This window comes from Strix aluco, chromosome 5 (assembly GCF_031877795.1).
Source record: "Strix aluco isolate bStrAlu1 chromosome 5, bStrAlu1.hap1, whole genome shotgun sequence".
Lineage (NCBI taxonomy): Eukaryota > Metazoa > Chordata > Aves > Strigiformes > Strigidae > Strix > Strix aluco.
In genome coordinates, this window is record NC_133935.1 from 5,725,828 (window position 1) to 5,752,842 (window position 27,015).

Below are 27,015 nucleotides of genomic sequence, written 5' to 3' on the forward strand. Positions count from 1 at the left end.
AGTTTGCATCAGACTGCACCAGCATAAAGCTGAAAAACCTGTCCTGCGGTGCAACGTCCCCGACTCTCCTCCACTCTACTACTTCCTCATACACAGGCATGGAGCAGCATCTTGAGACGCAAACTCCTTTTATCCAGCAGGACCTGCCACGTTCGAGCTTCAAAGGGAGCGATTTCGCTGGTGGGACGCAGCAGCAGAAGCGCAGTAGTCCAGTGTGTGGCAAGTTCAGGACTAAACACCAGCGTTAAGAACAAGGCATAAAAGGTCACTTCTCAGCCACAGTCTGAATATCTATTGAACACGAAATAGGCAGCTAGAGAAGAGAAGCATTCAACATGCCATGAATGGCTGCCTTGTAGATTCATTTTGTAGGAGCCACGCATGTGGAAGCCTGTGTCCAGCAGTGGAAAAATCTCACTAACCTATTTTTATCACTGCCAGCAAAGTCTGGCAACTGTCTACATGTTCTAGGTTCATTTAAAAGTGACTTTTGATAGGGTTCAAGGTCCTCACTGCTGGCAGTTCAAATTAGGTCGTTTCCTCAGAGCTGCCAACAGGCAGAAACTGAAGGGGTGGCTATTTTATAATCATCATAATTACACGGTGGCCTTAGGCATAAACCACCCCCTAAACATAGAAACCCAACACAACCCAGCTTGGGCAGTGCTTGAGCAGCAACTCTCACCCAGGGAGAGCAGCCCCCCAGCCCTCCTGGGGCTGACGGGGTGTCCCTCAAGGGCAGCTGTGGCTGCACAGACTTTACTCCACAGCAAAGCACCCAGCTCCTGGCACAGCTTCCTGGGCTACACCGCACACCCACGGCCTCCCAGGGCGCTCAGACCTTCGCCTGCCTTTGCCTTATCAGCCTTCCACCAGCAGCAGGCTGGCAGTGAAAAAGGAAGAAAATAGGACGAAAAAAGTTGCTGTGGTAAGTCAAGAGAGACACTGCCCTGCTTGTATTTCTGCCTGCAGCTGTGACATCACTCTGCAAAGGCTTGCAAGTGCCTGCCTTCAGAGCTTCTAAGAAAACAGGGCAGGGCTCAGCTTCCCCCATGGAAACTGCATCTGACTCACATTTAACACTGGGATTTTACTCCCAAACACTTTATTTTTTTTTCTCCTCCACCCTCAGAGCAATTGCTGAGCCAATCTACCGCAAAGTTTGCTTGGACTTACAAATTCAGCTGAAAAACAATAGTGGAGACGTACAAGCAATTCTTAAGAACTGTTTGCAAACGCTTAATACTCTTTTCTGCTGAGGGGTGGAGAGGGTGAAGTATAGTCCTGACTGGGATAGCCTGTCAGAGTAAATCCAGGCTTTTCGGTCTACTGGAACAATTCTCTTAGGAGCCCTTTTTGAAGTCACCCTGCAGGCAACTGTGTTCTCCCCTTCTGCAAATACATCTTCTCTACGCCCTGAGTAAGCCTATTAATTGCTGAAATGTAGTCAGAATGTGGCATGATGGATTTAAAATTTTAAGTGTCTGAGAGGATAGGATTTATTCCCCTCCCCGAAGTGTGTTAGGCTCACACCTCTCTTTCCACTGTTGCCAGCTTCTTCCCACATCCCACTCCCTTCCCACATTTCACAGACCTGCTGTCATTTTCCCTTGTACTCAATTACGGTGCTGATGTGCTAGGGCTCCTGTAAAATGACAACACGCTGTACCACAGACTTTCCCAGCTCTACGGTTAAGGAGAAAGCTATTTTCCAGCAATAAACCCTGTCCTCAGAGAAAACCAGGGTCTCCCTGCTATGGTACACCATTTTCTGACACTGCTGACTGTGCATCTAGCCTAAGACTCTCTCCGTTCCTGAGGCAGGCTACCTCTCATTTTCTGCAGTCTAAAAATCTTGCTTCTGGCATAATTACCTTGTAGAGAGCCAAATCTAGCACTCCTTAGGAGTTTACATAAAAGTGCTTGCTCCTTAGTCAAACATTTATTTTCTTAAGCTTGCAACAGCAGATAATGCCATTTCCTGGTGCAAATTCCCATATTCTGCATGTGCTCTTATTGTTTTTCCCTACTGTCCTTGGCTAGCTTACAACATATAAACAGCCATATCCTTTAGCAGCTTGGCTTTATCTTCCCTTGTTTTCCTGACAGCAGCCTCAGAGCAATACGGTGCAGAGTCCACCAGCATTTCCCCATCTACAGAAGTCAAAACCCAGCAGCAACCTATGCTCTGCCCCCTCACCACCCATTTCATCAGCTCAAACAATCTTTGCTTACCATTGTCCATCTAACAGTTTCAAGGGTGTTTTGTGTTAGTGCCTAACATAGGATGTATTCCCATTACCAGTTATCATCTCTTCTACTATCCCAATCCAAGCAAGTATCCAGACTGCTCCCCACAGCTCTTTGCTATCCACGAGCAATTCCCATAGATGCACAATGCAGAGTGTCATATTTGGCCACAACACAGCTACATTAGACAAATTTAAGTGCAGAGGATTAGCAGCACCTGGGTTTAATGAAGAAACCTGGTTGTGTCTGGAAATAAAGCTACTTAAGCCCCTTTTCTTTCTGGAGTGGTTTCTCACATTCCAGGCAGGCTTTAAGGTCTTAACACAGTTACACCTTTCTGTTTACTGATGGGGAAGCTGGGATAGCAGAGAAAAGACAGAGAAGTATTTTACTTTTGTATGTTTTCCTTCATCCTATTTCTCCCAAAAGACATTACATCCCACCTCTAGGATAATTTTTTCCTACTCCTATTTTTTTCTAAGCATCAGTACTTGCACCTCTGCTGCCCCACCAAACCAGGATGGATCTCTTCCTAACAGGGATCCTTGCTGAGTCCTGATTCACTTCGCTCTCCCTCCCCCTTCACAAGCATTACACCACCATTAGTCACCCCTGCCACAGCACATGCATGGAAAAAAAAAAATCTCACTGACATTGTCCTAAACACAATGTTTCCCTTCAGTATTGCAATTTCCCCATTCCTGCTTCCCAGAAAAATCTATTATCCCTTTTGTACACCTGAGCTTCTACATATTACTTCATGAGCCATATTTGGCTCCAGCTTCCTTGTGACAATTCTGATCACATTTGAAGAGGGGAACTCGCTCCCTGCTTGGACAGTCAGGGCTACACACACCAACTTTTAGTGCTGCCATTGCTTGGAACCAAATTCTTCAGGAAATTCAGTCACAATTGCTACTTGAAAAGTAAAACTTCTCATCATATAACTCATCAATATTCATTACTGAGAAGTACTCATTCCAGACGAGCTTGCAGACTGCAACCAGGTTTTGCATCTGTAGTTCATGTTCTTGCTAAAAGGAAAGTAATATTGAAGTAATAAACAGTAGTTCTCTGACAAAAACAAATTTGCCCTTCTATTGATTACTCAGAAAACACCAACCTACACACCCAGAACATTCAAGAAGGGCCAAAGATTGGGCTGTAGGACTTAAAAAAATATGGGGGAAGGGGGGAGGCAGCAGAGGCATGAAGTGTTGCAGTAAACACCGTGGTTATGGCAGCAGCATTGCAAGGTAAAAACTAACTCACAGGAAGGCCCCATCCAGCTTCTGTAGAAGATGGCAACGGTGGAAAGTACAAACTTAAGTCTTCTGGATATTCAGTTGACCTGGATGCCAGTTTTGAGAGCTTCCTCCATAGCTGTCACCCAAACTCATCTCCTGAGCTGAGGTGCTGAGCCTACAGCTTAGTCCTCAGCGCCCAAGTTACAACCCACAGCCTTCTCTCAGATGTTGACAAACCCTGCTAGTGCTGGACTACAGCCACGCTGGATGTTGGTAACCTGAACGCATGCACCAACACGGACCAACAAAACCAAGGGCTGTTGTCAGCAGTAAACTTTCACTATGGTTGGCTAATTCAACCCAGTTCTTTCAGGTGCCAGGTTCTGTCTCATGCCCAGACAAAACGCTGACAAAAATGCTACATCTGTCCAGCAAGAGCTCAGGGAGGGGTAGGTCTCAAATTCCCATACGAGATTAAATTTTTCCCTCCAGGCTCTCTTGTATATCCAGGGAGGAAAGTTAGATCAACTCCTTTCTGGAGTCATTCCAATCTCTGTAAAACACACAAAAGCATGATAACCATTTGATATTTTTTTTTTCAAATCCAGACTTTTTTTTTTAAAAAGGCCCCATTAACAGAATAGCACAAGGTGTTACAGAGAGATGTATGCTTTGTATAACTCCTTAGACAAGTGACCATGGGTAACACAAAGGTGGCAATACATTCGTGCATTAGTCCAGAGATACAGGCAGAGCCTGTCCCTCAACAGTTCTGATATTTGTCATAATAAATACCAATCTCCTTTCAAGAGAAAGGTGGGAACAAGTACTACTAAGAGACATTTGTAGTACTTAGAGGACAAAGACCAGAAGCTCCTAGGAACACAGCTGAGATACTACAGCAGGGGAACATCAGATACAGGTACAGCACATCAACTTGCTGGTAAGGATCCAGGTCCAGAGGTAGCTCCCACCAGAAGGTATTTTAGAAGGAAAAAAAACCCACTCAAAAAGCCATTTAGAGTAGTACAGGACAAATTGGTAATTCTTCAGGCTAAGGGTTCCACGCTAATCTTTCTGCTCTTTCCAATAAGCATTTTTAAACTGAAACAGGATAGCCACAACTCTAGCCGCTGCTGCAAGCGGCAACTGCAGAGCTCTACAGTAGTTTCACATGCAACTTGTTTTATTTTTTTTTTCTCTCCCCTACTTGGAAACCTGAGATTTGGCACACATGCTGTAAGCCCTTGAGATTGTACTTCACTGGCTGTGGAGAAACAAAGCACAAAGCCAGCCACCGAGAAAAATCCTGAGCATACACAATGGGAATCTGCTTTGTCAAGGAGCTGAGGCTGTGTCAGATGCCAGGGGATGGTTATGTCAGCAGACAGGCTGATATAAGAAAGCCCAGCTGGCTCCAGAGCAGAGCCCAAGCCTGTTTGCATCAAAGTACCACTGCCCACCTACCACCAGTATGACAGTCATCCTCGGCCACCCTGGATGAAGATGACAGTAAAAGTGTTACAGCAGTAACATTTTAGAAATATAATTAAGAACTGCTTTTGTTCACACTGACATACTGACAGCTGTCTTCCTTCCTTGGAATTCCCTTCAAACATGGCATTGGCAGAGGAGTTATTTCCTGCTTTATACAAAACCCTACTGATTTAACACTTCACATGTTCTGCAAGTTCAACTCCACGCTACGCAACAAACAGTATGATTAATAAGCATAGTAAAATCTCCTCTCCCCCACAAACATACAATACATCTTACTCTTTATTAAGTATCAAATTGTCTCCAACATAAATTACATCCAAATTACGTAAGTTTCAAGAAAGTCAGATATTTTATGTACAATATTTGTCTCGAGTCAGATATACCTTTATAATTTTAACCTATAACAAAAAGCAAACCTACATCAGTACCAAATAAAGCATTAAAAAGGTAACAAATATATAACTTTTTAGAAATGCTTTCAGAACGCTAAGGTTAATGACAAAGATTTTTATAGTGCAGCAGTCTTGGGTTTTTAGCTCTTAGACCATTTCTCTGTTTTTGCGGATAGCACAGCAGAGAACCATACTGAATATCATGCCGAAAATCTGTAAAGAAAGCAAATGCATTAGAAACTGGGGGACCAAAGCACATTCTTCTATCAACACAGGGACAAGCATAGCTGGTCTGCCCAGCCCAGAGGCCATATTAACACTTTACTCTGCAGGTCATGTCCCTGCCCCTCACTTCCCCCCCCCCCCGCCCCCCCGCCAAAGTTTCATGAATCTCCTTCACCCTCAATACTTCAAAACAGATCAGCTATAAACCCCTGCCATATCTCCTAAGAAATTGTTGATCATCCCAGCACATCTGCATCCATGTCATCCTTTCCTTCAGAGAAGTTAGAAAAAGTGCAAATGTTCTTACTAGCACTGTTACTTCAGTTCTCTAGCAGAATCTTTAACTGTTATAAAGGAAACAAAAGCAAGGATCCCCAAGAGATATTAAGTGGGCAGGCAACACGACCAATACATGTTGTCCCTATATATACATGCACTGCCAATACAACTTCACCACTGCTAAAGCTACAAGGAGACAGATCCTAGTCCAAAGCAGAAGCAGGGAGGTCCAAGGCACCACCCTCTGCGCTGCCTTGGGGCCCCACAGCACACACCCTGCTCCTGCCAGTAGTTGTCATTAGTGGAATGGGCTTCTAGAGTGCCATGCCAGGCACTGTTCAGACTGCTGCTGTAAGTGTCCTTTGGCCATAAAACTACCCTCTAAATAATCTGGAAACTCACCATTATTACAGCAATGCCAAGGCCAACTGCTCCAATCACATTCAGTTTTGAATTGAAGACATCATCAATGGCAGCTGGGCATGACTGAAAAGAAACAGATGTTCATTAGTGTTTCATACATATCAAAGGTTTGTTTCTGCTTCCTTGTTTGAGATCAAGTCTGCTGATTGATGCTATACCTTTGACCAAGTTTACTTGCACTGGAGATGAAGACTCATCTTCTGAAAGCTGCTTTGAACTGGCCCTTATTTTCACATCTTTAAAGAGAGCCAGGGACATTCCAACACAAAAGTTGGTGGAGAAGTTTAAATCTACTCTTCAAGTATCTAAATCTCTTAACTGCACCTTGGCTACAGCCAGATTCCCTTCTCAACACCTGCAGTTGATCAGGTAGATCAGGACCAACAGCAGTCATACCAGCCTTGGCTTGTTACCAATGGCTGTCAGCATTTAAACTGCTGTATTGCTCAGCCCTTCTCAAAACAGATTTGAAGCCACTCTTGATATTCCCAATCGCTATTGTAATTTTGCAGACACCTTATGAACACATGGTGCCTGGGAATAGCAGGATTGCTTGAGCTGCACACATACATGGTAGGCTACAGGCAGAAGCATAGAGGTACCAGTTTGAAGCTCCCAGGACAATGAATTACCATTGCAGCTAAAGAAAAATCTAAATACAGTCCTTTCCCCAAAGACACATGGTAGACAAGAAAAAGATTTATACCTCTGTAAAAGTTCTTGAAGAGCCTGGTAGAGGTCAAAGTCTCATCCTAGCTCCTGTCCTACTTATTCCAGCAGCAGACTACAGTGAGCTGCTGAAAACTACTTTTTCCTTATCCAGTCCAGAAAGACCGAATCAAGGATTAAAGGGATATACAGGCATGAATTAATCACCAAAATCAGAATACTAATACAGCACTGCTTCTTAGAGGCACACAGATCAGCCACACCATTATATCCTTTAAATCTTGCAGTCTATCTACTGTTTTTCTAGAGTTAGGACTAGGCCATAAACACATCACAAGACTAAGTCAACAGATGAACTTAGAACACTTAGAATAAAAACAAACAATAAAACCTACATACTGTCTCAGCTACTCCCCTATAACTCATAGCAGATTGTACAGAGAGGACTAAAGATACAGTCTAAATACAAACTGAAGTGTCTCATATGGTCAGATATTTAGAGGCACAAAATCATCTGTAGTGAAAGGAAGAGCACAGGTAATGTGAAAAACAAAATTCAAGTCATTAATTGAATACCTGCACCTTAAAAATGTTATTTTCTATGGGAAGATTCATACAGGCTGTCTTGGAGTATGAAGCAAGAACACAAGACAGTTGTAAGAAAAAGAGGCAAAGGGGTAGTTAAAAACTATACAAGATGCCTCTCCTGTACCTGTGGCATACAGGTACCTCTGCAGCAGTATTTCAGCAGGGGAATCTGATTCAGAGAACTGGCTTCACAGTGACACTCACCTGAACAGGCCACCAGGCATCACCCCCCTCTTTTCCTCGCTAAAATTTCAGCCATACTCCCACCCCACGCTCTGCTCCTCCCTCACCAAGAGGTGAGGCAACAGCTCCCGTGCAGCACCAAGAAGGTGCTCTGGGGATTGGAGCAGCCAGGAGAACAGAGCACTTTTTTTTAGGTGAAGTTTAGGCCTTACGCTGTCCATCACGCCAGCAAGTCTAGTGACACACAGCCCGCACATTTCCTGCTGACCCCGCCTGTTCTTTCCACAGTAACACTACGTTGATTTTCCACAACCAGACTGATTATAGAGATAGGTTGCTAAGGAAGCGTGACGTGGGAATTTCCCATGGACTGTAAGGGTTTATTCAGAAACATGTTTCTCGTTCTATGCATTGGGCAGAGCTGTCAGTGAATTAAGTCACGCTTTACCATTACAGTGAGCGACTCGAGCAGGGCCTTCTTTGGACAGGTGTCCATGAACTGCTGCTCAAGGAATCCTGTAAGACCACAGCAGTCTAGCTACAAGAGAAAACAGGAAAAAGAAAAGCAGGTTAAATAATCCTTATTTTTGCTCTGTATTTGGTAAAAAGAAGAAAGATTACATCAGGCTTTATTACAGACATTACGCAAATTTGCTTAGAAGTCCTGCCAATGCAACTACTATAAACCTAATTTTTAAAAAGCCTTTATTGCATTAAAGGACAAGATTCTGAAAGGAAGAGCTAGATCTCATTAAGTATACACACATGAATTTGGGTGACAGCTTGTACTCCTTAGAGACAAGGATGAACTCCTCATAGACATGCAGGTATGCATACCATGGTGCCTCTAGATCAATAACAGAGATCTAGAGTGTCCCAGCTTGCTTCCGAGTTTTAGGAAAACAAGAACTAGTTCTATGCATTTCAGAGGTTCAGACAGACAAAAAGGCATACTGAATACACTGATACTATACAAAAAGATCTTCTCTGCCATTTGTTACTAATACTCCTTTGGTTTCTTCTAGTTAGTAAGATACTACACTCGTACAGGGGACTGGATGACGTGGAGAACAGTGTGAACAAGCTGCATTCCTGTCTAGTTAAGTATAACCATGTACTTACAGCTAACTGAAATGCTTTCAGGGTCTCTCTGGCAGGTGCTTGAGATCTCTTTTCGTACGTTTCCTTGTAGAAGTCCTTTAACTCTTCAATAACCTACAGGACAGCAAAGAGTTGTATTGTATTACTGTCTTATTGATTATGGAAAACTTGAGTCAGTCATTAAAAATTCTGCAACTTACAATACCCATCCTTCTGACATGTAGAAATAGAGGGTGGACAGCATTTCTCATGCTGAACAGGTGAGCCTAACTGGTACACTCACCTTAAAAGACACACCTAAACAGATAAGATTGTTTCCCTTCCAAAGCTCTGAGCTTCTAGGCGGAGTGAGAGAACCAAGTCTTTGCCCACTGGTTACACAAAAATACTCCCTATTCCCTTCTGTACCCCAGAAGTTGCTACATTTCCCTGTTGTATAATACAAGCAGAAAAGCAACCCTGGTCACAAAGCACCTTATTTTGAAACAAGACAGAATCTTGACTGCTTATGAGGGGACAGCTCAGATAAGTCATGTTTTAGATGCGGAAGCATTCAGCCCACAGCTGACCCAGTTCCTATCTAGAAGTGGTAAAGCTTCACTGATGGCCTGCTTTGCTTCACGGCTCAGCCAGGTACTGCCTGGAGTGCATCTCTAGCATGCAACAGCATCTTGGATTCTGGCTTCTCTGCTACAGTCTAATTTTTAAATATTAGTTTACTTTCTTGTATTTTGCTAGAATGCATCATCTTCCTCTCCCCCAACCTCCCCGGGTAATCAGGATTTGACTAGTACAGATTTCAGCAGACTGCTAGCTTTCTGTTGGCACAGTCATAGACTAACAGAATGGTTTGGGTCAGAAGGTTTGGACCTTTAAAGATGATCTAGTCCAGGCCTCCTGACATAGGCAGGGACACCTTCCACTAGACCAGGTTGCTCAAAGCCCCGTCCAACCTGGCCTTGAACACTGCCAATGATGGGGCACCCACAACTTCTCCAGGCAACCTGTTCCAGCATCCCACCACTCTGGCAACTTTTAAAAGCAACCTACCTTTTCTTTATTTGCAAATCCCCAGATTGCAGCAGCAATTTCAAGGGCAAAAATCACAAAAAGGAAGAGGAAGAACTAAAAAAGAAAGACCACATCATTATTAAGACCATAGCACCACAAGACAGCTTCACACATATATACTGCAAGCTTGTCCAGTCCCCAGAGTCCAGCCTTGCTGGTACTGTCACTCAACCAGGTTCCAGCTGGAGGTCTGAAACACTGGTAAGACTAGGAAAGAGGACACACTGCACTGGGTCAGCACTTCTCAGGAGCGTCGGAAAGCCCAGCAGTGTTTTCCAAGCAAAAGTCCTCCTTTTTGATCAGTGTTAATTAAAAACCAATCATCTGTTAACTCAGTCTTTGAAGTGGCCCAGGTCACTCAGACACATCACAACAGCTAACACCAATTCTTTTCTCTGGTTTGTCACCCCTATTGCTTTAGGAGTCATTACTTAATACCTAGCTTGCCACCAGCTCCCAGAACACTAATGGTCACTTCTTTGTTGTGTATCCCACAAAATAGAAATACAAGTGTCATCTCTGTGTCCGACTACCAGGTCCAAAACACCACTACTATTTAAAAGCACTTTAACAAAAGATGATCAGAATTAAAGGGCTAGAGGTATCATTTTGCAAGAAATATGAAATTAACTTCTTCCATGACACAGAAAGGGAATTGTTCTTTCACCAGCCTATAGTAGTAGTCTTTCATTAACTAAGTCTTCTGGTTATTTCAATAAGTAGTTCCACAAGTGTACAGATGTGCACAAACCCAGCAAGTTCTGCTGACCCCTCCAGTCTGAAAACAATGAGGTTGCTCTCCAATAATTGGCTGGCAGAGCAGTTATCAAGTAGCAGAACTCACCCTGTGATTATGAACAGTAGAGGCTTGTTCTTTCAAGGATCAAATACCACAGTTCTAGTCTCAAAAATTTAAGACTGCACAGCCTTCAGAGTTCAGGACAAACTGTTTAATAAATAGCATTACTCTTATCAAGAGTTTAGTTCTGGATTCACACATACTCCTGGTCTTGATACTTCAATGTCTGAATATGTCACCAACTCCTGAAGTCATCCTGTATTCAAATGCAACATGGACATTTGGATTTAGGGCCACAAAGGGAAATTACATAACATCAGCATTATGTAGGTGACCATGAGTTTAAACATTGTGGAGCCAAAATAATCAGCATCTGCTGCCCTTTAACCGCACAGTAATATTTTTCCTTCCTTTCTCATCATGCTGCTAAAAATTTAAACGCTACTCTGAACACTTACCAAGCCAAGCATACATTGAGATTCCTGCAATGCTCCGCAGCATCCTAAGAAACCAACCAGCATCATAAGTGCACCAGCTCCAATAAGGATGTAAACTCCTAGGGAGGAGAAAAACAGAGACACATGTACAGACTAGTTGAGACCTCAGCAGCGAGGTATAAAATTAGTTGCTCCACAAAGAGCATCTGTAGCTTTTGTCAAGGTTTCAGTTTCTTTACTGAGGTGTTCCAAGCAAAAGAAGGGCCACGCTTAATTTTCAAAGCAAACACATCTCAAAACTCGTGGGGAAATTGTGGATAAATTAAAAGTTCAACTTCTAACAATTAATGTGTACCACTACTGCAGTTTCACAAGTTTTAGAAAATTGGCAAGATAAAGCCACTTAGGACAAACTGTAAGACACATTCTAAAACTGGCTCAGAGCCAGAGTTATCAACTTATCAGATGAAGAGTGTGTTGCAGTTAGAGACATCTGGAACTAGTGATTTACCAACATCTGAGAATTCCTGAAGTGTGCTACCTCTAGGAGAAGGGATATTAAAAGGCATCATGATCACCTGTCATAAGGCTTTAAATGCTTTCCTATCTTGCTTTTCCATCAGGAAACACTGAATTATTCCACTATGGAAATTCCACATGGTGGTACAAGTCTACACTTTAGCTGCCTGACAGTCTCTCTAGCTACAAGAAACTCAGAAGTATCTGCTTTTGCAGAAAATGCTTCAAACCCTATCAAGTGGCTGAGCCTGCAGACCATTCTGCCCAGAAATTAGGTAGCGAGTGTGTTGGAGCAGAGAGGGCAAATATTCCTGGGCTAAAAGACTCCATTTAGGCCCAATCCTTTCCTCCTAAGCTTGGAAACTGCCAGTTTAAGCACTGCAGCTGCTAGCTGGTGAGAGCAGCAAGATGTAGCCAGCAAAACAACTCCCAAAGGATGGCGAGGAAGTACTGGGGTGGTGAAACATGAGACAAAGAATCAGCACAAAGCACGTAGAATTAGTATGACGTTTCTATCAATATAGACAAAAACACAGTTCTGGCCTTCAGAGACCCAATCAGTACTATTTAAAGCAAGCCATACGTAAGCATTTGTAAATGATATTTTCTAGATGCAAGCTGATAAGATTAGCTGCCAAAATAAAATATGCTTAATCAAGTAGAAGTGATTAAGCCTGACATTTCTTATCAGCAGGAAATTCCGGCACCCATTTTTTTTACCCCAGCTTAAACTTTTCCCATTTTGAAATAAGAATCCATCAGAACATCTTATTTCAGTTTATTTTCAGTAGTGTAGGAAGCTTTTGAGGTAATTTGCTTTGTTACTAGGTGCAAATTGACAGATTCTTTCAATTTCCTATTAGAAACTGCAGTCGGTAACTACTCCCAGAAAAATATCTTAAAACAGTAATTTCTACTGAACTTTAAAAACTCAGCTTAACCTACAGAGGTTTCAAGTAGGTTTCACTGGCTGCATTCAGCCAGTAGCTTAAGTATCACATCATAAAACTTTTATGTTTTAGGAGGTGAAATAAGTGTTTTAGACTATCCAAAGTAAGACTTGTTAAATATTCAGCTCAACAGCAAAGTGTAGATTTCTGTTCACTTTCCAAGGTTCAGTTAAAAGCACCTGGAAATCTTCCTGGCAGCTGCAAGAACCCCCTAGTTTGCTACTACACCAGCATATCAAGGGTAAAACACAAGTTTTCTCACAGATAAGCTGTCTGCACTCCTGTGGCCTCTTTGCGAAGTCACACATAATTCCCAACTATGGTCTCTAACAAGCCTAACTCACCATCCCTAACAGTACTCCCTGTAGGCACAGGCTATTCTGGTAAGGCTACAAGGTGACTGGTACCTCCCAGTCAGCCTTGCATGGTCTTTAGAGACCCTTTAGAGACCAGCTGGGGTGCTGTGACAGGTTGGGTAGCTCACCACAGGAGCCAGTTTTCTTGGCAAGAGAAAGACCAACCTAACTACACCATGGATGGCTAACAAGTGATGGTGTACAGGACACAGCAAATCCAGGTGCTACAGGGAAATATGTATAAGGATTGTCCAAATCAAAAGCGACATGTAGGTAAGAAAGGTACATATTTGAATTTGCTTTCTTCCCAGTTGTTAGAGGTCTTCAAATGCAGCTACTTGAATTCAGAAAGGGTTTAAGCACTGACCAAAGCAGCATGTGTTCCTCTGCCCAAGCCTAAAAGTGACTGTAGAGATCAAAATGTTACAATTAGGATAAAATCCTATTCAGTTAGGAACTCCTGCAACATTAGAATAGCAAACTGAAAACATGTGTGTTTGTCCCCTAATTGGTAATCTTGCAAAACAGACTATATCAAGGAATAACTTCCACCTGGCCTAACTAAAGCTACATTGATCTCAGCTGTCTGTAATAGTTGCTCACATAGTCCAAGATGTTTGTGCTGTTCAATTATGTTCAGTATAAATTAGCATACACAGGGCTGTAAGAGTTAAACAATAACATGTATGCTCCTTCTGAGATGAGGTGATGAGAGTTGTGGTTTTGGGGAGCTTAGGTTGGTCACTTCATAGGAAAAAAAAATTAGTTATTGATGTCATCTGTGAGTACTCATTTAGCTTAGAGTGAAACTTCCCTGACTCATTGTGAGAAGCATCAGGAAGAGACATTCTCCATGTCTATGAGGAGTCCCCGGGATTACAAAACACTTACCAACAGCATGCAAAGAGGAACTGCAGAGAACCAGATGAGGTGATACACAAAGAGCCAAGAAACCACCGGTGTGACACTGCTGCTGCCTGCACAAGAGCTCACAACAGGGGCTGGCCCCCTCCACCAGCCAGGGGAAGCTGCTCTCTGCCCCACCGAGGCTGTTCAGGCTGTTTTGTCTTTAGCCTTTGAGGAAGACTAAGTTTTTCTAAGCAGTCTGGAAATCTGGGCACAAAAGCATGATCTATCACCCCGAGACATTTCCTAGCTCACCTGTGTAAAACGTCGTGTTGTTAGATTCCAGTTCAAAGATGCTTTTGGTCTGCGAGTCAAACCGAAGCCATAGTCCAATTGCAAGAACTGCTGTCCCTGCAAGCTGTAAGAACAAGTAAGCCTTGTTAAATAACAGCAATTCTAAATAAATACTATAAAGATTATAACACCGATTCACCCTTGCATTAGTAGCATCAGAAGTAAACACAGGATACAGCTCTTATTTAAAGAACTGGTGATAAAGAACCAGCATAAAAGGATGGGAATATCAAAACAAGAACAAACCTAGTTCCCGACATGAAGCATCTTGTTGATAGACGTGTTTACATATTAAACTACAATGCCACACAAGAACAATGCCATTCTTGTTCTTTACTTAAAATACTCAAGGTTTACCAAAGTGCCAAGTTTCAGTATTTCCACTGCCCCCCTCCACCCTTTGTTTTATTCTGGGTGACTGCAATGACATTGCATGGCTTAGTGAGCTTAAATCTTCACACTGAAGGACAAGGGTATCAAGAAAAAGCACTTTGTAAGGCCAACTAAAAATTTTAGCTTATTAAACAGGCTGGTAAGAGTTCAGTGTACCGCAGTATAGAGTTTAGAAAGCAAAACAGGATAAAACCAATCCAATAAGTTACTGCACTGACAGGAAGAAGAAAACACAGGCTGCTGAAATAGCAACATTGCTGTGTGCTGACTTGGAACAATGCAATCAAATTTTGGATAATATTTAGTTTTATTTTATTATCATCTCTGCCTGTGAGCCTCCAGGTTCCTCTTAATATTGGTGCCTGTGTTTGTGGCAATTTGCTGTGTGTATAAATTAGTTTCTGGATGAAACATCTGGCAGAAGGCATCAGAAGTGTTGCAAGAAAGAGGGAACTGCACCCTGGTAAGGCAAAGGCTAACAGTTTGCTTTGAACAGACTGAATCCTCCCTGCTAAAAAGAAGAAAAACCTGGGGTCATCTTGCACACAGAAAAGAAAAAGAAACCAGGACAAACTAGAAAGCTAGAGTGTGTGCTTCTCAGCTTTTCCTTCTCTCCTTTGAAGGCCATTTAACTATCAAAAAAACCTCTACAGAAGTGAGATGAGGACAGAAATACCACACATTGCAGCAGACATTAAAAATTTAAACTTAAGAGTGAGCAATGAGCTTAGAAAGTCTGGGGTGAAGCATGCATGAAAAGAAAACCCAAAGCCTTATCTCTGATAAGAAATTCCTTCTAGAAGGGAACAACATTCTTGATTCACCTCCAAGAAACTGGAAAGTTAATTAATGTCAGTTTTCAGTGAGAATACGGCAGGCACTCCCACAGAAAGCACCCGTGAGTATACTCCTTCCACACCAAGCCCAATGGCCCCAGCCCCACACCCTCCCCATGGGGAGCCCGAGAGCCCCTTCCCCTGCTATGGGAGTTTGTTCGAAGGCAGGCACAGCTTTGCTGCCCATGGCTGTCTTCCCTAACCTCCTAGGATAGTTCCTCCAAAAAAAAAAATCAGTAGGGAGAGCTTTGAAGACTCACACAGGAGAAAGAGGATGGCGCTAAGCAAGGACTTAAGGGAAAGTATATCCCTTGTAGCTTCTCAGCAGAGAGCATCCCAAAGGGCTGAGGTATCAGTGAAGAAAAACGAGAGGCCAGCCATGCCAGAAAAACCAGCATTTCTTGCATGGCAGACACCTGACTCCCAAGCCTGCCTCAAAGAGGAGCTGCAGGGTTTTAGCTGGGAAAAAGATGAAGTGATACACAACACAGAAGGAGCCAAACCCCAAACGAGGTTTCCAGACCTATGCAAAAGGCACTCGGTCGGTGTCAGGGGTGTGTAGGCGCAGGCTTACTCACAAAGCATGCAGCAAGAACAGTGCCTGCACATACCTGCCGCTTTCCTTGTTAGGGCTATGCTGACAAAATAATTTTAAGTGATGCCTAAGAACCTTGGTAGTACACAGTATGTCACAACAGCGTTGTTACTTCCAATTTATTGTGGCACAGCAGCACCCCGGGGGAAGGGAGAGGTGCAAGAGTGGGAATGGCAGAGAGAAGTGTTGCTGCTCTGCCTGTGCTCACTTCTACAGCATCACTTGAAAAAAAGCGTCTGCAGTCTCATCTCACTTCAGTTCAAAAGCCAGGAGGGCTTAGTGATGAAAAAGTCTCACACACCGCTTCTAGCCTACAGTTAAGTCACCCAGTATTTAATAATTCTCTGCACAAGACTCACTTTCCCGGGTCAAGCAGTCTTCAGCTTTCATAGGCACCCAGATCTGCAGCATTAGAAGAAACCTAGAGCTTTGGCTTGTTTTGCTAGGAACTCACAAATTGCAAAGCCAGGAGGAGTCTGAGCACACCCACCTATGTCTGTGGTTTGACAGGCCTCAGCATTCGAGTACAGAGCTCAGGGGCAGCACTGCAACTGGAGCAGGGCACAACAAAGGAGTCTACAACTAAAACCCAGAGCTGATCCCCCAGCAGACCTTTAAGGCCAGAGTATTTAAACTGTGAAGAAACTAAGCCATACTACAACCATGTAGATAATGTTACAAGTCCAAGCAAAGCAGAAGGGTCAGTTCATGATCTCTTCAGAAACAAACTGGTTGGTTAACATCAGGGAGAGCTGACATACCTAACATGGCTCCTTTCAAAAAAACCAAACTTAACCCTTCCCCCCCCCCCCCGGCCTAGAGTTAAGTGGTATGTTTTCTCCTCAGGAAAGCAGTCATTCTGTGAAAGTTATGATCACAAGAAGGCAAGAGACTTATTATGGGATCACAGAACAGTGATAATACTTAATGCCAGTGAACTGCCTCAAAACACTAAAAAACACCAGTAGGATTAAATAAAGTGGTAATTCTCTCCATGGTGGACTAAGAAAAATAATGCAGCTCCTTCTTGCAAGAAAGTGAATTTTTGTTTCGGTTTCTTAAGGAAAGCAGACTTGTGTTCTCAGTTTGTGCTCTTCCTAACCACAATGACCACGGAACTAAAAAAAGGCAGTTTTAAAGCAGAAGGCAAGAAAGTAACTTGAAGCTTCAAATTTCCATCAAAACAACAAGAGATGAGGGCACCAACACCAGCCTCAGGAAGAGGCAAGCACAGCCCCCATGGGTACCCGCTGCACTTGGCAGCATCTCAGGCCAATCTGGCACACCAGAGCCTGGTACACTGCCACCTCTCTGCTCACCGATGCTCTGCCAGCAGGTTTTGGCAGCCGTGTTGGGGTGATTTTAGTAGATGTGTTTTCCCTCCCTGGGAAAGGGGTGCAAGCCCCCCCTACCTGGGCTGCACAGAAGCAGATGCCCTGAAGAGCTGGGTGTTGGGTTTTTTCATCCAAGTGTTTTCCCAATCTAACAGAGCTATTTTGTCATAAGAGTTGAGTAATACAGGATATTTCTAAGTGGATCTACCCTGTGCTGAAAAAGAAATTTAACAGAAAAAAGAACAAAACTGTTTTCCTGAAGCTAGTCACTTTGTGCAAAAGCCTACAAAACTAAGAAAAGAGCAGGTTTATGTGCTTGTGAAACATGTAAGTAGTATATTTCTGTAGTAACGAGTACAGGAAAAGGAATTCAGAAGACAGGTTTCTTTACCAATCTGACCAAAATGTGAAGTTAAAGGGGTACTACTCACTCACTGTATTGGAAAAGTTTGTGGCAGTGACTCTCCAGTAACAGCATGTCTGGCACAAGTATGGTACTGACATCCCTGCTCAAGCTAACGAGGCTTCCTTATGCTTCCCCTAACCACTGCCGAGCATCTTACAAGTCCCAGCTCATTTCTGTTTGACTTGGCTCTGTTCTATAGCTGCAACGGACATATGCTAAGCAAGAATTAAAATACCTGATCATTACTCCTCTAGTCCTATGGAGTCTCTTTTTTTTTTTTTGCATTACATGCAAACATATCCCCATTACCTCAAAGGCTCTTCTCCTGCATACATCTTTCTGCCTGTTGCAACAGAAAAAAAAAAGCTTTTTTTGGTGTGTCTGTGTTTCTTATATAGCCCCACACTTTCTCTAGTGAGCCTCCAGTGCAGGACTTCCCTCCTCCCACCCACCCAGTCCCACACTCTGACAAGTGCCTTCTCCAAAGCCAGCCCTTTCCATTGCTCTGGTCTCCCCCTTGCAAACCACCTGGCTTTGATTCTGAGCATATTTAAGGGTGTGTCCCAGTATTTATCTTTGACAGGCTGCTTTCTTTTAGCCTTCTATGTGACCAGAGATAACTGACAGAGGAACCCCCCTTGTCTATCCTGGAGGCAGAAGCCATACAGAACACTCTGCCTTCCTCCCCTCACCTTACTTGGTTAAGTTCAGCATGAACTTGGGAGTACTCTGTGCTGCAGCATGCTATCAAGCCATTTCCACTGCAATTTTTTTCCTTTAACACCTGAGGTTTCACAGACAGAGTCTCTTAGCAGAAGGTTTGCACAGGGAATCATTAGATTCAATGATACTGGTGTAAGCACTTAAAAGCTTGAGCTTTTTAAACTAGAAATTCCAATTTTTGTTAACATATCCCATGATACAGCAATGCATGACACTATTTTGGGAAGCTGGAAAGTTTATTTTATGTTTAACCACTATTTTGCAAGGACCATTTTGTTCAGTCCCTTCTGACCCCGTCATCTTGAGAAAGGACAATCCCCAGGCAAGCACCCCACTTGCTGCAAACATCTTACAGCATCTTTCCACAGACAGAACTGCCTCTCAAGGTCTAAGTTACCACATCCTTAGAGCTAACAGATAAAACTTGGGGGGGATCCCCCTCAGCATCCACCAGGTTACTACCAGCCCTTCCTCCATATTTCCAGAGCATGGAGGAAAGGATAGGGAAGAAATGCGACATTACAAGAACTCCTGATACATGGATGAAAGCATGTAAAAAAAAGCCTCTATGCAGGAAAGTATGGGTTCTACTATTTTAGCACATTCAGGCCAAGCTCCTAACCAACTTCTATCAAGTTCATGGGACTACCTCTAGCAGAAGGTAAGTCAGTATGTGGAAATATGGCAGAGTCAGTCAAAAATAAATACTATTTTCAGCATTGTCAGCTCAGTATTGCATCTAACAGATTACTGTTATTAATTTTTTTCTTGAGGTAAGGACGTACATCAGGCTCTACATGACTGTTCCTTACATAGGTTTTACCCAGGGTGTGTCAAGAATACAATGAAAAATCCACTATCTTCCCTTCCTCATAAACAGGTAAAAACTTTTAGCTAAAAATCTGACTCAGATCTTCCTCTGCGTAAGACAGACAATTAACTTTTTCCTCACTGTGCAAGACACTGGATTAACAAAAGCAGGACCAGATATATAATGTTGCAAAGTACACAGGCAAAGAAATTGAGACTATTAGGAGCAGCAGTAGAACTGTCTGTTTCTGTCCTGTTACTTGCTGGTACTCTATAAATAAAAACCCATAAACAGTAAGTATAGATGAGGCTCAACATCACTCTAAACCCTTAATTACAGGATTAGTGTTATCCACAACAGTACAGGTTTTCAAACTTCTGAAAAAAAGCTTTCCTAACAGATGTGCAAGGAGTGCTAGCAGTTATATAAGAAACTGCAGCTATTTCCAAACTCCTTTGAGAAAAAAAAAGGGATCGGAAAGGAAGTATTTTCTTTCTGCTTAGGCTAGTTTCAAGAATGTTGTGGGCTAAGTTAATGTCACAGCATTTATTGCAATAAAATGGTGCTCCAGTACAGTAGGAGCAGCATACAGAATTCCTGAACCACCGCCAAGACTAGTGCCCATTTCATACAAGTTCCTATTCAGAAGCCAGTCTACTATATTTGCAATTTAAATCGCAAATAGGAGCTAGGACTGCTGGAACTCTAAGTACAAGTAGCTTCACATCAGGTTCCTCAAGGCAACACCCTCCAACTCCATTCCTGACTTCATAGCACTTACTGGAGTTAAAATACATTGAGCTGAGCCCAAGCAGCATTGATTCACATGCTGCTGTCAGCAACTAAATTAGTTAATTACAGAAAGCAAAACCAACTAATTTCTGTTCCTTTTGTACGTGTGTGCATATATACATACAACCACGCTGCCCGTCCTACAAGTCCTCTTCTCCACTTGAGCACGGAAGACCCTTTGCAGAAGTCAGGGCACCAAATTGCGACCAGCTGTCCCTGGGGCAGCATGAGCAGATGATATTACAGCTCAGGACAAAGTCACTGGTATCTTTAAAGTTACAGAATGAAAAGAGCCCTCCAGGCCTAATCCTACTTTAGCAGGCACTCCCACAGATAAATGCATTTGTTTATATAACACAACACACCCTGAAGTGTGGAGAGCCAGGACAAGACAGTTGCCTTATAGTGTAAAGAAGCAAGAAAATTATTGCTAAGACTCAACATGAACTCTGACAGTATGCTACAGTACGTCTTTGCCTATAATACATTAAATTATAAATATTAGCAGCAGATGTCTTTGTATTCCACAAAATTCACAAGGGAAAAACCTGGCATTTAAGTTTAATGATGCGAGCCCTTGCTTTTGTTCAGCAGCAGAAAGCCTGCGGGTTAACATGCAGGCACACGCTCCACATGTGTGGCCATGCCAGGCGCTTGCCCGATGTGCACCGAGCTGCTAAGAGTGGCCGGGGTTTTACTAGCAAAAGACTGTCACCAGGGCCAACAAGCCTGAGCAAACCCCACGAGTTAAGGGAGCTCAGCTGGAGGGGTAGTCACTCATTGCACAACCCAAGGTAAGCAAGCATGTGCTCACACTAAGATGGTTCAAAAGCAGCTTTGGTAAGACCACTCTACCACTCCGGTTTAAGGCACCTAACATGATGTTTCCATTGACTTCTTTCCAAGCTCATGCCAGTCTGGTGGAAAAGAATCTTTGTATTAGTTCTGTATTGGCCTCAACACTTCCCTCCCCTACCCCAAATCAAACCCCAAACTTCCAAAGACCTGAACAGCTTTCATTACAGACCAGGCCCAATCAAAGATGCCAGGGCCAGCAGCAGTGACGCCAAGACAGAAGAGCTGTATGCAAACCCAGCCCTAACAAGAGCAGCACAACAGCAGCAAGGAGCTTGGTGTCTGCAGCAATACTTGAATCTAAAGGAAATGCAGCCAGCCCTCATTCTCACACCTCCGAGAGGGACTGGACCACCCAATTTACTGATCTATGCAAGTACAGCAGTAAAAACCATTCCCTGCAAGTGCAATGGTTAACCGGACTTCAGAAGCATTTGTAGCAACCATCCATGAGTCTTTCCTTTATGTTTCCAAGCTTAAGAATCTCAATTCACTCACAGTTCCTGACAGCAGAAACCCTCCTCTTCCTTTCCCAAACATTATCAAGCTCCACCACGTTCCTCCCAAGGTAGGCAGAAGACCAGAGCAGCCCACAGCACTGCAGGACACCATCACACAATGGATTTATGCAGTGGCACCATCTTTCCTCTTCTCTAGGTCCTTCATTTCTGAAGCTGGTTTTCTTCTGTTGTTGCTGAGCTTTTGCAATGCCATCGTAGACCCTTTTCTCCCAAGACTTCATTGCTCTGTGGCAGCAGTTGCCCCTGAACCAACTAGTTGGTAACTCCAGGCTTCTTCCTGCTCCTGCCTCCCACACACGTTAGTCGATGCCACTCTGGCAGCGTCACACTCTGCTTTGTCACAGAGCCTGCTATGTCAGCATGCACCCATCTTCATCACTCCAAATAACGGACGCTACTCAAGCACCGAAGCATCACCTCACTTGCTTTTCCAGATTAGGTGGGACCATACTGACCACCACATGGCTTGCTCCTGCATGCCAGGTCTGCTGGTTCTCTCCACCTCATCTCAGCCCTGCCTCTGCTCAGTCAATGATTTCATCCCTGCCAGGATCTTACTCCAGGACTGATTATTTCCCCTAAGAGCTCTGGGATTTCCAGGAGACATTGAACAAGTGAACTAACACCAACTTGCCCTTGTTCTCTCCAAGATTCAGGCTTTAAAAGGCTTCAAGCTAACAGTTTCATGAAGTCGTACTTCTCCTTGCAGTAGCCATTCGCTTCTCCAGTGTCACATCTCCACATGTACACAAACTTTTTATTTTTAAAGAATCTTCTCCTTCTGCTTATTCCAGAGGCATCACGTGTGCCACTCTACACACCCCAGAAAAACAAACCAAAAAACCCAGCCTCAAATTCACCACATTCCAACCCTCTGGCATTGAGATGGATGGCGAGCAGGTGGTTTTCCCTAATCACAACATATTTATAGTTCTGAAGTAACTGCTGTGTGACCCTGGAAAGCTGTTAATCAGTATTTGTTACCGTTGTTTCACCACCTTTTCATTGAAAGGTCAGTTCAAGCCTGTGACAGATTCAGAGTCAAAGACTGGTTATAGCACAGAACTTCCTCAAGGTCTTCCTCAAGTGCCCCCAGTAAGATAAAAATGCCACAGAACACCACTCCCAACATGCCCTTACACCTGGACTTATTACCATCTGGAAGGATTCCCTGATCCTTATGTGTCTGAAGGAGGATACATTAGCTGGGTTTGCTTTGGCAAGTTATTCCTAAAGCTTTCCTCTGGCTAGCCTTACTATATTTTTTGTATTTGACCCACCAGCATTTATGAACCTTTATCTCCTTCCTTTGGACACAGCTTCAACTTTTTGAAAATTTCCCAATTTTTGTTTTAATAGCCTCCTATACCAAGCTGTTTCTCTCTTTCTGGTTCCTCTTGCCCTCACTCAAATCTCCAATGGAGGCAAATATATGCCACCTAACATGCAGTCTACAAATACCTGCAGGTTTGCTGCAGACCATTTAAATTCCTCACCTGTCCTTTTGAGGCAACTTGTTTTAAAAAGGGGGTACTGTGTAAACTCACAGACTCACAGCACCTTTTAGCTTCTCTTGCTCCAGGAGGTGCACTAAATCAACTACATTGTTGTCACCAGTCCCAAGTAGCACTTGGGCAACAGGCCCACACACCCATGGACTACTCTGAAGCAAGCAAAGGCTTGTTCCTCCTCCTGGGGGGGCTTCCCAAGGCCAAAAGACAGTCACTGACTGTGCCTTCAATTTTAGCATCAGAATTGCACTCAGGCACACCAGTTTTGCTCAATTTACTTCCTTAATAGACTTTTCAGGTCTCTGATGTCATAAGAAACATTAAAGCCTTCTTTCTTACTAGGGTTGTTCCTGCCCTCTAGTACTGCCTGGCCCAAGACACCTCACTTTTTACACTGTTCGTTGAGACCTAACAGTCTAAAATAGCCCAAGTTGTTTGTTCCTCCATAGGGGACATGAGGTTTACTAATACCACACTTGAAACTCCTGTTGGACAGTTTTGTTAGGGCACAGATACATGCAGTGAGCCCTGAGAGCCAAGGGCTACTCCAGCTGCTCTACAAATACTTATCTCTGGCTAACCCAAGCTGCTTGCATTTACTGCCTCTTGTTGGGGTACTCAGAGAGGAAGCAGCATTCATATCCCCTAAATTCTTTTCTTCTTACACTTTTTCTTCGTTTTCTCACATCCTAGCTGCTCACTGCCAACCCCTGAGAAGGCCACTCAGAGCTGCACTCGTGGCTCCTCCGGGCCGCAGCCCTGTGCAGGGCAGCTGTATCAGCCTGTGTATGATACAGCCCCGTCCCCACCACTACTCTTCCTCTCCTCCATCCTATTTAACAGGTCAAGCCTGCACCCGAGCTTACTGGGCATCCCAAGGTGCAAGTAAAGCTTCTGAGCTTTATTACCACGACACCCCCAAGCCACAGATGCCTCCTGAGCTCAACAAAAATATGGTCTCTATTCTCAGCCCTGGGCCCCAGAGCAAAGTGGCAATGCTCATGTTCAGAGCATCTTTAAGGCAATGCCTTTGCCACAACAAGCATTCTTGTGCTATAAAATAGTTTGTAGGAAGTCTGTAGCTTTAAAAAAAGCCCACAAACACCAAACCATGAATATTTCATCCTGTTCCAACAAGAAGTTTAACACCTCACTGACCCAGAGGTTTCAGCCAGGGCTTTGTTAGGTTTTTTCCTTTCTACCAGCTATAAACCTTCAAATATCCCTCCCCTGCTCACCCTCCTGGCGAGTCTCAGGTGGCAATATCTGCTTTTCTGTGCCCTTATAAAGTTGCTCTGCACAGCTTCCCTCAATTGCAGCCCAGTTCCATTTTCTTACTTCGCTGAAACCCATTTTTAATTGGGAGATCACAAGTATTTTATCCGCAATACGTCTTCTAGTCATCCCACACACAACACCGACTCCAGAAGCAGTTTCCTTCCACAGCCCCGACTTCACTTCTCCACATCAGAGGGTGAAAAGGAGCCACACACACAAGAGAAAATTCATTGGGTTTTGAGCCTCACACTTCACACCTATGCATTCAGCACACAGGCAGTTGTGCTGGATTTTCTCCATAAGGCAAAAAGACACTAAATTCAGATGTCCATGGCCCAAATGCTTGAGAAGCAGCTGTAAGCCCTCAGATAAGCTGTGCTTTCCGACACCGCCTGGCAAACAAGAAATAATCATGCCAGAAAACTGCACCGGAGACACAATTTCTACTCCTGCTGGTGGTGCGCTCCTACAGATTAAAGTGTTTTAGGATTTTCTTTACAAGATGCTGCCTGGAAGGTGCGAGGCAGAAGCCACCAGCCGGGGCTCCCCACCGAGAGGAGTTCGCATAAACCACAGCCACCAGCATTAACTGGCGAGGAAGGGGCTCGCCATCCCCCGGTACAGCCTTCGCACCGGAAAAACACCAAAAAAAGGGAGTTTCTGGGCAAAGTGTTGTATGAACTGCTGGGGGGTGGAGGGGGAGCTGCCTTCACACCTGGCAGCTGTTAACCTATGGGGCGATACGTTAACAGGGCAGGACACACGCTCTGCCTCACGCCAAACACGGTGCTACCGAAATAAAATAAATGAAAAAAGAAAATAAAGCATTGAGCCGGGTCTGTATGTTACTCGGACCCCTGCGGCCGAGCAGCACAGCGAGTACCGCAACAGGTAACCGCGTCCCTCCCGCCCGCCCCGGGCGAGGCGGCTGCTGCGGGCTCCGCGAGGGGAGAGGCCCCCGCCTGCGGCCGCACTCCCCCCCCCCCCCGCGCCCTCCTCCTCCTCCTCCTCCTCCTCCAGGGCGGGGAAAAAAAGTAAGAAAACCAGCAAAACCAAACAACGAAAAACCAAACCACCGCTCCCGGCACTCTGCCCCTCCCCGCCGCGGGTCCCTCACCCAGAAGATGAAGTTGAAGCCGAAGAGCAGGTACTTGATGCACTTGGTGCCTCCTTTGACGGGCATGGCGACGACGGACAGGCGGGTGCGCGGCAGCGGGGACGACGGCGGCAGGGACCCCTCTGCCCGGCGCCACTCCTTAAATCCGGCTGGACGCCGCTCTCGGCCCGGCTGCCCCGCCCCGGCGAGGCCACGCCCCTTGACCCGCCCCCTGACCCGTACGACCAATAGCCGGCTGCCGCCACTGCCACGCCACGCCCCTCACCTGCTGTAGCCACGCCCATTCCACGCCCCCTGCCCCGCCTGACCAATAGACGGCTTCCGCCACGGTCACGCCCCGCCCCTCACCTGCTGTCGCCCCGCCCCCGCCCCGCCCCGGGAGCGGCCTCCCCCCCCGCCCTTCGCCCCAGCCGGTCCCTGCGCGGCGTGGGGCGGGGGGCAGCCCGTGGGGGTTCAGTGCTTCTCCGTGGGGGGATGCTGCGGCCGGGGTGTGGGGGAAAAACCATCTCAGTGCTGTGACGTGGAAACGTGGAAAAACCCGGGTGGGTGGCGGCCGCGTGCGGGCCGAGGCCTCACCTGCTCCGGCATAAATTTGCTGTGAGCTGAAATGCATCAGTCTGGCCCCAACGGGTGTTGTCCCGGAGCGGGTAAACTCGCAGCGTGGTTTATCTGCTTTCATCTTTCAAATCTGTCCGTACGAAGTTGCGAGGGTGCGATTTAGAAAAATCAGGTGGGGTAAGTTTCCACCCGCCAACTGATCCACCGTAAGGCTGCGCGCCGTGCCCTTAGGTCACCCCAGCTGTGACACAAAACACGCTAAATTTCAGTCAAGAATTTCCTTTTGATTCCAAGGGGAAGTTCAGCGCTCAACTTCGGAGTCCGTTAGCTCGGGAATGAAAACTGAGGGCTTGAGCCTTAATTTAATACAGTGTGACTAGGAATTCAGCCGTTACTAAGAGTCCGAAAAACCCCAAGCAGAACAGAACAGAAAAGACTTGCTAAAACGCAAATAAAATCATGTCGGAGTTATTGTTGCCAAAATAAATGATAAGATAGAGCACATTCCAGAGCTAATAGGGTGGATGTTGAATCGGGTAGCTGTTTCCCAGAGCAGGTTGCAAACCGTGAATATATTTCCATTAGAAAACAAGGCAGGGAAATAAAGAGCTCGGAGAAATTCAAAAGCGACTCTGAGTGCACAATTGTAGTCAAACCAAGAGGCCTCTGCACCACAGGTATTAATGGAAAAGGAGAGTTTGGGGAGGGTGCTGCGTTGCTGTTTGGGGATGGTGCAGGGCTGTGGCCAAGCATCCAAGTGGCCTCAGGGTCCGAGTGTCTGAAAGCAGAAAAGTGGGGAGCTGCAGCGTGTTCAGTGATGCCATTGGGAGTTTGCCGCTGCTCTGGGTTTGGGGTCTCTAAATGGGCTGACAGTAGATGAGCTTGACTCCAGAGAGGAGGGCGAACGGCGCTTAACTCGAAGCAAACCCTACTTGAAGCGTTTTGGTTTATTGGATATGTCAGTAAAGGGAACTGGAGGGATGGAGGCTGGTGACAACAATATAGCTCCAGCAAGGCTGAGATTAGTAAGTGCACGTGACTCAACTCTTGTGGTAACGGTAAACTGAGCAAGAGAAAGTCCTGTGTCTCCACTCTA

At 44.8% G+C, this 27,015-nt stretch overlaps 1 protein-coding gene across 1 annotated transcript; it reads right to left on the bottom strand.

Moving 5' to 3' along the window:
* Positions 1-5,257: 5,257 nt before the first annotated feature.
* On the bottom strand, positions 5,258-25,539 carry CD9 (CD9 molecule). The gene is made up of 8 exons (XM_074825698.1): positions 25,362-25,539; positions 14,151-14,253; positions 11,186-11,283; positions 9,908-9,982; positions 8,879-8,971; positions 8,205-8,294; positions 6,296-6,379; positions 5,258-5,602 (listed from the first exon to the last, which is right to left on the bottom strand). Exons 1-8 carry the CDS (start codon positions 25,425-25,427, stop codon positions 5,537-5,539), a joined length of 675 nt encoding a protein of 224 aa, XP_074681799.1. The 5' UTR covers positions 25,428-25,539; the 3' UTR covers positions 5,258-5,536.
* Positions 25,540-27,015: the final 1,476 nt, after the last annotated feature.

Bases quoted from the DNA above. Each gene is read 5' to 3' on its own strand.
- CD9 (XM_074825698.1), bottom strand. From the start codon at position 25,427: ATGCCCGTCAAAGGAGGCACCAAGTGCATCAAGTACCTGCTCTTCGGC. The intron at 8,972-9,907 runs GTAGGTTGCTTT...GCTGTCCTGTAG, and splicing joins GATTTGCAAATAAAGAAAAG to GTTATTGAAGAGTTAAAGGA. The intron at 5,603-6,295 runs GTGAGTTTCCAG...CTTTCTTTACAG, and splicing joins TTGGCATTGCTGTAATAATG to ATTTTCGGCATGATATTCAG.